Source organism: Megalops cyprinoides, chromosome 11, assembly GCF_013368585.1.
Source record: "Megalops cyprinoides isolate fMegCyp1 chromosome 11, fMegCyp1.pri, whole genome shotgun sequence".
Classification (NCBI taxonomy): domain Eukaryota; kingdom Metazoa; phylum Chordata; class Actinopteri; order Elopiformes; family Megalopidae; genus Megalops; species Megalops cyprinoides.
This window is the reverse complement of record NC_050593.1, coordinates 11,117,471-11,126,652: the sequence shown is the minus strand read 5'-3', so window position 1 is coordinate 11,126,652 and position 9,182 is coordinate 11,117,471. Positions and strand designations below refer to the sequence as shown.

The 9,182-nt window shown below is 46.6% G+C and overlaps 2 protein-coding genes across 2 annotated transcripts; one reads left to right on the top strand and one right to left on the bottom strand.

Moving 5' to 3' along the window:
* The first annotated feature begins 2,407 nt into the window (after positions 1 to 2,407).
* On the top strand, positions 2,408 to 4,973 carry LOC118786097 (G-protein coupled receptor 1-like). Its single transcript, XM_036541136.1, has 2 exons — positions 2,408 to 2,447; positions 2,684 to 4,973. The coding sequence occupies exon 2, from the start codon at positions 2,717 to 2,719 to the stop codon at positions 3,773 to 3,775; it is 1,059 nt and encodes a 352-aa protein (XP_036397029.1). The 5' UTR covers positions 2,408 to 2,447; positions 2,684 to 2,716; the 3' UTR covers positions 3,776 to 4,973.
* Positions 4,974 to 5,397: 424 nt separating this feature from the next.
* eef1b2 (eukaryotic translation elongation factor 1 beta 2) lies at positions 5,398 to 8,552 on the bottom strand. The gene is made up of 6 exons (XM_036540698.1): positions 8,415 to 8,552; positions 7,230 to 7,352; positions 6,922 to 7,039; positions 6,400 to 6,466; positions 6,004 to 6,129; positions 5,398 to 5,597 (listed from the first exon to the last, which is right to left on the bottom strand). The coding sequence occupies exons 1-6, from the start codon at positions 8,492 to 8,494 to the stop codon at positions 5,443 to 5,445; spliced, it is 669 nt and encodes a 222-aa protein (XP_036396591.1). The 5' UTR covers positions 8,495 to 8,552; the 3' UTR covers positions 5,398 to 5,442.
* Between the last annotated feature and the right edge of the window lie 630 nt (positions 8,553 to 9,182).

Sequence of the window (9,182 nt, the reverse complement as noted above, 5' to 3'; positions counted from 1 at the left end):
TTGACAAAAACCTCCTCCCTTCTGCCAGAAAGTATAAACTAGGGAGGAAGTTTGTGTTTCAGCAGGACAATGACCCAAAGCAGACCCAGAGCAACACTGGATTGGCTTAAAAGGAAGAAAATTGATGTCATGAAGTGGCCTGGTCAGACCCCTGACCTTAACCCCATTGAACATGTATAGAAAGACCTCAAAATTACTGTCAACTGCCGCTCCCCAAATAACCTGGTACATCTTGAGCAATTTTGCAAGGAGGGATGGGCTAATACTGCTCTATCAGGTTGTGTAAAATTGACAGACTTACCCAGAAAGACAAATACTTGCAAAAGGTGGTTCAACCAAGTACTAAAGAAGGGGGGTTGTTCAATTTTATTTCTTATTTGGGTTGCAAAGTTGCAGAGTTGAGTGATTCACAAATAAAAAAATCTCAGTGTAATTAGTCAAAATCTCAGGTTTTTGGAAACCATTTGTGTGGGGAAAAAAAGGGTTGGGGCTGAACACCTTTTCAAGGCACTGTATATAGCCTATATAAAAATGACCGCCAATTGGTTATAATGTTGTCGTGAAACAGCACAGCAGACCTTTTAAACTTTGGTACTCGTAAAATATTTTAATATGCGTGAGCAGTTGTGGTTCATTTGAAACTATGCTCCAGAAACGCAACATTCCACCGATACTGTACCGTCTAACCTCACAATTCAGATAATTGATGGAAATTTGACCACAGAGTTATTGCACAGACTTTCCCATTTGCATTTTCTTCCTAATCGTTTTCGTATTCTTCTCCATCTCAATTTTCCTGCTGCGTTTTCTGGCAAAGCCTCAGGCAGCAATAACAAATCTGCCCTGTTTGGATCTCGGCAGTGCAGCGGTAGCTGGCATTAGCGACGGTGAGAGCACACCTTAGTCGGTGCTTTTATTTTTCTCGTCCACGTTTAACCAGACATTAAAGTTAACGATAATGACATGTTCAGATAGCCTGCTAAGCTGCAGTCATTCAGTTTCTTCGCTAAGATGATAAACGTTTACTGTCACAAATGTGGAGTTGGCGATGTGTGTACTGCGTTACCAACAGAGTCAAAGATCATGGTATATATACACCCACAGCCTTTAATACAAAATGCCAAATTATCGTCATGCATGGGTCGCTAACGTCAGTTAGCCGACTGTTAACGCTTGTAGCTAGCTATCTGTTTGCACACATGTAAAACAAGGGGACTAAATGTACATTCAAATGGACATTAAATTCTGCTGTATATGGGAAAAGCCAACATACGTTTCTACGCGTTTTTTAATCTGAACATTTATTTAACGCGGACGCTGTACTACAACTCCAAAGACACTTGGTCATCATAAGTAAAGTTAGCCGTAATTTTCCCTGGCTTCTATATTTCTCCACCGCAGCACTGACGCCCCTATCGCTGGGACTGAAAAAACGAGGGAAGGGAAGAAACGGAGAATATACCCAACTAAACTGCGTGCGTAAAAGCGCTAGGGAACGAATCGATTTACTTTAAAACTGGCCGAAAGGCATTGTTTTTAAAATATTGGTGAGTTGTAAAAAGTCTGCATTACAGGACTAGACTACATTACGTAACATTGTGTTTGTTTTACACCAGCGGAGGTTTGGATTCTTAACTGCATGTTTGGATGAGGGAGTGCGTTTTACGGGGCATCACGTACACGGGGCTACGAGGGAAACTGTGGAGTGTTGGGAATAAAGTTTGCCCTCACAATGTTGTTCCCTTAAAGTATTTAGTTTTTGAATGTCATTTGTTAACAGTTCTGACAAACAACAGCATTAAAAGGCTACATTTGGCGGAGGCAATCGTGGGGTAAACATGCGCCCGTATCCCAGCGTTTTAATTCCACTACATCACTGCACTTGTTTGTGCATCCAGGTAACATTTAGAAAACAAAGCGTTGCTCTGGTTGCTCAACACAAATATCGATGTGCTTTTCCGATTTTTCCAGCGGAGTGTTGTTTTCGGTGGTATCCTCACAAAATCCATTGAACCTCGTAACCACGGATACGTGGGTTGGGGGTTGGTATGGTGCTCAGCAAAGCCAAGCGATCGGATCGTTGTGTAAGTGCGTGGTCAGCATTTTCAGACCAAGTTGTGTCTGAATGGGGGTTTCCTGTGTGGCTCCTACAGCAAAAGTTAAGCAGAACCAGCCCGGAGGGGTGGGTAAACAGACTATGGGAAAGACTGAGCTGAATTAGCGGCACTCCACTGACACGGCGTCCTGTGGGTGTGGGTGCGGGCACTCCACACTTTGCCACCCTCCGCAGTGTTGTCACAGCTGGCAATGTTGATGACAGCGTGTTTTAGGAGGAGGAAACGCCCCGGTCTGACTCAGAGTTGTAGAGTTCTAAAAGACGCGCAGAGAGAGGGAGAGCGCAGAACAGAGAAGAACGTCAGGAGAGCACTTCACGCTGTCACAGAGAGGTGAGGCTCACAGCGGCAGGGCTGCATCTGAACAGTGCAGCCATCTCTACTGAGGAGAAAGATATTTGTGGGGGGAAATTGACTCAGTCCTGCAACCTCCTGTGCACAAGACAAAGGACTGAAGTTTAGAGTAAGAGTTTGATTACTAGTTCTCTGGCTGCAACGCTGTGGATGTTTGTGATCGCTGTGCTCTTAATGCAGTGCTTCTCAATTTTTCCGTCTGCTTTGTCTTACAGAATCTCAGCTGGGCTGTCAGAGAGGTTGCAGTGATGGAACTCGACGACTTTTTTAACTACAGCTATGAGTACATGGAGTATGGCGACTTTGAGAGAACAGAGCAGGGCTACGTCCAGAGACAGGCTTTGCACATCATCTCCGTGGTCATCTACAGCATCTGCTTTGTGCTGGGCGTCATTGGGAACGGCATGGTCATCTGGGTGATGGCGTTCAAAAGCAAGCGGACGGTAAACACTGTCTGGCTGCAGAATCTGGCCGTGGCGGACCTGGTGTTCGTGCTCTTCCTGCCTTTCTCCATCGACTACGTCCTGCGAGACTTCAACTGGAAGTTCGGCCTGGTCATGTGCAAGCTGAACTCCTTCGTGTCGATGATGAACATGTACGCCAGCGTGCTGTTCCTGATGGTGCTCAGCCTGGACCGCTACGTCTCATTGGTCCACCTGAACTGGTCCCGGAGGCTGCGCACGGTCGGGCGGGCCTGGGCCGTGTGCGGAGGCGTCTGGGGGGTGGCGGCCGCCCTCAGCTCCCCCGCGCTGATCTTCCGGGACACGGTGCAGCTTCAGGATGTGGTGGTGTGCTTCAACAACTTCCACGACGAGAACGGGCACACGTTCATCATGCGGCACGTGGTCATGGTGTCCGTGCGCACGGTGGTGGGCTTCCTGGTGCCCTTCAGCGCCATCAGCGTGAGCGCCGGGCTGATCATGTGCCACGCCCGCCGCTCCGACGCGGTCCGCCTGTCCAGCTTCTCCAGGATGGTCTCGGCCGTAGTGCTGGCCTTCTTCCTGTGCTGGGCGCCCTTCCACGTCTTCAGCCTGATGGAGCTGACGATGCACTCGTCGACGCGGCTGCACCACGTACTGCAGACGGGATTCCCCCTGGCCACCAGCCTCGCCTTCCTCAACAGCTGCATCAACCCCGTTCTGTATGTGCTGCTGGGCAAGAAAGTCCGTCGTCTGCTGAAGCAGTCCTGCCTGGACTTCACCAAGAGCTCCCTGCGCGAGCTCAGCCAGTCCTTCTCGGGCACCGAGGCTGTGTCCGCATCTGTCAGCTCCGCCCCCGAGGAGGACCCCGCACAGACCCCCGTGTGATCGGACAGGACCGCTTCACAGGCTCGACTTGCCGACTCGCCTGCCGTCCGTCTCACCGGCCTCCGCACAAGCCGTTCGTTGACCATCTGTCAGTCATATCAAAGCTGTTATGCTCTGAATTTTGCAGAAAGAAAGAAGCTCGTTTTCTTGCAGTGGGGTAGAAGTGCTTTGCATTCTTTCAGAAACCCGATACAATTTCCAGTGGAGTGTCAACTATTTCCTGTTTTTTCTTCCTTCTTTTTTTAATATTTCCAGCTGGCATGCAGACAGGAATGAGTACAAGTTCCACATGGAAAAACAGCCGTAAGGAGCACACACACCCGCCTTGAATTGAGTAATTTCTGGTAGTTTATACAATAATATGAAGGTGACTCATTTATTGCAACAGTACGGGAAATGAAAATGTGATTTTATTCCTAGGATTGCTAATTAAAACAGGATAGAACCACATCTTTAACCTCATGTTGCGAAATGTTCATGTTATGAAATGTTCAAATGACTAGACTGCCCGATCATGTATTTATGTTTCATATATTAAAAAAACACAAAAGAACACACACTTTCAACTAGGCTAACATAATACACAGGGATGAATTTAGAGTTATATCTCTTTTTTTGTCTAAAAAGTCTTGGTTTAACCAGAATGAAATTTAGGCTCACGGGTTACACTGGAGAAACTGCAAAGTATCTTTTTTTGCTGCTAACCCAAGTTCACTCAGAAAGGCAACAGGAAGCTGAAATGCTTTCATTCCACACGCCTTGTACAGCAGACACTACAGCTTCTCGCATGTACTGTAGACTTCCCTCTTGAAGCATTCCAACCTCAAACACACTACAGCAAATCACCAGGTTTGTGAATTGCAGTTGAGGCAAGTCCTACACAAAACAAATTTTAGATTTAGATGCGACTTGAGAACCAAACGCATATAAACCTAAAACGTATTACGTGCTCATACTCAGATTACATAAATGAGTGAATTTTTTGCTCCTATGGACAACCTTTTGCTTCAGTTAAAACAGCACATGCAGTGCTTGCCAGCAAAGCATTGTAGTAGTGAAATATATTACGATAGCTTAGTATACGACTGAAATATGTTAGCTACTATATAAAATTAGAACCGTTGACGTTTCAACATTGTAACAGATGAGGTGATACTAACACCTGCATTGAAAATGTCCAACTTTGTTTTGGATTGCCATGCAACCTTGCAAATAAATTTGTATCAACACTTATCTGGCTCCAGTGTGGAAAATGTCTGCAGAACATAAATTACCATTCTCAAACCTTCAGTTTTCCAGTAACCAGCACAAATTGCAACTGATGTGGCTATGGCCCCTTTGAGCCAAGTTTACCGTTACAAAGAGGACTGAGTGGAAATCACTTGCATATGTACAGGAGGTGAATGTGTGCCTGGTTCCATGAGACAAATGGTTTTAATCACGGCCCTCCCGAACAGTGCCTCTTGCAAAGCCCTTTGTGGGCGTTTGCCCCGGGGACCGCAGCCGCGTGTAGGCATAGCTCTGTGATGAAAAATGCCAGAAGTCTGGTCTTAGACGCAAGTCCCCTCCTCTCCCTCTCACACGCACACAGAGAAAGAAAACATTACTCCACACACAAGACATATGCATTCTAAGTGCCTTTATTGCATCACTGTAGTGAGGTTTTTTCAGATCTTGTTGAACGCCGCCACATCCATAGACTGCACGTAGTCCTCGAAGGCTGTGATCTGCTCCTCCAGCTGGTCTGTCCCCACCTTGTCATCCTCCACAACGCACTGGATCTGTAGTTTCTTGATGCCATAGCCAACAGGCACCAGCTTGGCTGAAGGGGAAAAGTATGGATGTTACTGGGGCTGTCACAGTATTACAACCAAAGCAACTTAAGAGTGGCAGAGGAAACACATAACAGATAAGATGATGGAATACTATCTAAAGGTTAGTAAACAGATCACTGAACTGACCATCTGGAACAGTGCAAAATGCAAAATCCCGTTACTTTCACATTAATATATACAGGACCTTGAACTCTACATAAAACTGACATATGAATTTTACTGCCTGAATTCTGCAAGGTTAGATCTCCGCAGTCAGCCACTATTTACTCATTCAGTGGGGGGGGTATGGCTACGCTTGATCATTCAGATCTTAGGAGCTGAAGGACACAGCGCATTTGCAAATCGGATGTATGGAAACGCGCGTCCGTGAAGTGCACGTAAAGCCCCACTCACAGGATCCCCACAGCAGCCCGTCCATCTGAATGCTGCGAACACACTCCTCCAGCTTCACCATGTCCGTCTCGTCATCCCAGGGCTTCACGTCCAGCAGGATGGAGGACTTGGCGATGATCGCCGGCTCTGTGGGCAGGTAGAGACGGGTGAACAGGCGAGACCTTCTACAGTGATGAGTGCATGTGTGTGTACACACACACACACACACACACTCGCACAGAGAAGCCGGTGGCAGTCAGAGTCAAATAAGCGTCCATCACAGCTCAGCCGAAAGATGGTGAAAAGTTCATCATTACGCCACCTGATGGTAAACTACTGGGGCCAACCTAGAACCACAGCTAAAGTACAGAAGGTAAACCTAAGCAGTGACATGCATCAGAAGAGAAGGAAACGTACTTTTGGCTTTCTTCGCATTGTAGGCAGCAAGTCTCTCCTCCTTTAGCCTCTTAGCCTCTTCGCTCTCCTGTAGTGAAAAATGTCAAGTATTAGCTATGGGCTGGGTGGGGGAGGGACATGTCCAGATGGGCAAATGCTGGTTTAAAATCAGACAAATTGAAACAATCCATCACAAGCTCAGCCGAAAGATGGTGAATTAAATCCTCACGTGACCAGCTCCCCTCAAGTAAAATATTACTTGTTTACATACGTCAAATCACAGCCGTTTAAATTCACTGCTCCTTAAATCTGGATGGCTCATCTTGCTTACAGACCCCCTATTCAGTAAGCTTTCATACTTGTAAACAGCAAACCTGAATACCACTCAAAAAAGGTCAGAGTTATGTGGTCATACTGCACAGGTTTGACAGGTCTTTGAACACCCTGTCCCATGCACTGCACCAAGTGGATCAGCCCATCCAGAGGAAGGTGAGTGAATGTAACACGACACCGCGAAACAGCCAGGAAACAAGTCCTGCTTACCTCATCGTCGGAGCCGAACAGATCGATGTCATCGTCATCGTCCTTGGATTCTGCGCTGGTGGCGTCCTCCACACCGGCTGGGCCGTACTGGCCGAGTGGTTTCTTTACCCCGGGAAGGCTGTGGGGGCGGGGGAGCGGAGGTCAGGAGCAAAGCATAACACAGGGGCCCTGGCTGCGGGAAACCCGGGCTGATCAGTGGGGTAAACTGTGCATCACGCTCTCAGGCGAAAGATGGTGAAAAAAATCATCACTCAGCCGGGCCAGACGGCCGCAAACCTGGCTCCCGAGCAGCGACGGGCGCTACGCACCTGGCCTTCTCCTTCTGGTAGGAGCTGATGTGGTTGTACCAGCGCAGGGCGTGGCACAGGTCTGCAGAGGGGGCCCCGGAGAGAGCATCAAACACGGCCACGTCAGCCTGGGACGGCACATACCTGCGGGGTTAAACACTGATTGAGCAACACTCGCCACACAGGCCTACATTACAGCAGAAAATCCATAGCGGGGAGAAAGAGGAACATGGGTTCTTCATGATTTTAAGACAGCATCAGACATGAATGGTGCCAATGTAAGTTTCTACACAAATGGTAAACCATTAAAAACTAGGTGTTACAGAGGCTAAAATCGGAGGGTGGTACTTTTGGGTCTGGCGTAATAACTACAATCACTTACAGCTTTGAACGACAACCCACTGGGCGTTTAGATGAATAACACTGGATTTACATTTACAATCAAGACACATAACCTGTGATCCCCAAGTTCATGTTTCAGTGCAACTTTACACACCCACCCTCACCTCCCCTCCCCCGAATCTTTAGAGTCCACGTGGAGACATCCGGGTCCCTACAGAATAAACACTTAGCCATTTCCCCAAGAAAAGCTCGCTAGTATGAGAAACGCCGCGCTTATATGCCCTTTTGAACAGGCGCTAGCTGGCTAATTTAGCAAACGAATATTCTTCCCGCTCTAACGGCAACCACGCTATTAGAACTGAAAATGCCACAATTTCCCTCACAATCTGACATCTCTTTCGGTACGTGTAGCCAGGCTATAGTGAGTCCTACTAACTGCAGTCATTAGGTCTAGGGGCAACAATACAGACCGACACGACGAGAAAAATGTCTAGCTGTACGTAAAAATGTGAGGTTTGACGTCACGATAAACCGGAGGAAATGGTACCCCTCAACCATTCAGCTGCGCATACAAAAAAAAAAAATACTGTCGCGCTAGCTAGGCCGCAAGTCATAAAACATATGGCTAACGATCATATTTAAATGAATAAAATAGCGGTCAGACCGCACTGAGATATAGAACTCGTTAAATGAATAGAATGCATTTCACCGATCTAGTTAGTCTATAACTGAGTATCTTACCATACGAACTGCTGGCTATCATGCTAACGTTATCTAGCTAATCCTCACCTCAAGTTCAACAGGCAGCAGGACGGTAAGAGATTAAATCAGGTTCACGATTACAAACTGTATGAGGATACCAACCCTTCGATATAACTTTTATCGGCCAAAAAGTCATTCAAGACTTTAAGTCCAGCGGGAGTTTTCAGATCTCCAAAGCCCATTGTGTTGTTACTAAGACAGACCTCGTGTTCTCCTCGAAGCTACTGGAAGGGAGAAGGACCGATGGGAGGCGAAGTAGAAGACTTTATACCGATGACGACTGCAGTCTCCTCCTCTTTTCCTTACGACTTGGGTTTCTGCGAACGGACCCAGACCGAAGGATCTAATCGATGAATCGAGTGATCCATCCACTTAAGTAAAGGTCCGTGAATAAAGTAATGCATAGAACAGCTTCTCTGGGCACATATCACCTGGACAGCGTGTTATCTTAGTGTTTTAGACACTAGGAATGTAAGAACTTGATGGGACACACGCGAGATTTCAGGGTTGATTCACGTAAAGATGCCTTGATTGTAAGGTACCAAGAAGAGTCAGTAAACTGGTATTTACATTTGTTCGTTAAAAATCACACTTTAAGGATTTCATTTTAAATAAATGAACGAACGTTTTGAGGAACGTTAAACAGGCTAAATATGTAAGGATCTCGCAAGGACATACACACTGCACTGAAACTGGCTGTATGGTTAAGCAAGCTACTTAAACGGATTTGCATCAGGTGTATATCTAGCGGTATAAAGTTATATTTAAGGTAAGAGTAGTTATCCACTACAAACAACAACGACGACAATAATAATAATTATTAATTCTTAAAAGGAGGGCGCTCCAAATGAAAGGGTAAAATGAACATTT

Bases quoted from the DNA above. Each gene is read 5' to 3' on its own strand.
- LOC118786097 (XM_036541136.1), top strand. From the start codon at position 2,717: ATGGAACTCGACGACTTTTTTAACTACAGCTATGAGTACATGGAGTAT.
- eef1b2 (XM_036540698.1), bottom strand. From the start codon at position 8,494: ATGGGCTTTGGAGATCTGAAAACTCCCGCTGGACTTAAAGTCTTGAAT. The intron at 7,353-8,414 runs GTTGGTATCCTC...TTAACCCCGCAG, and splicing joins GATAAAAGTTATATCGAAGG to GTATGTGCCGTCCCAGGCTG. The intron at 7,040-7,229 runs GTGCGTAGCGCC...CCGCCCCCACAG, and splicing joins TACCAGAAGGAGAAGGCCAG to CCTTCCCGGGGTAAAGAAAC.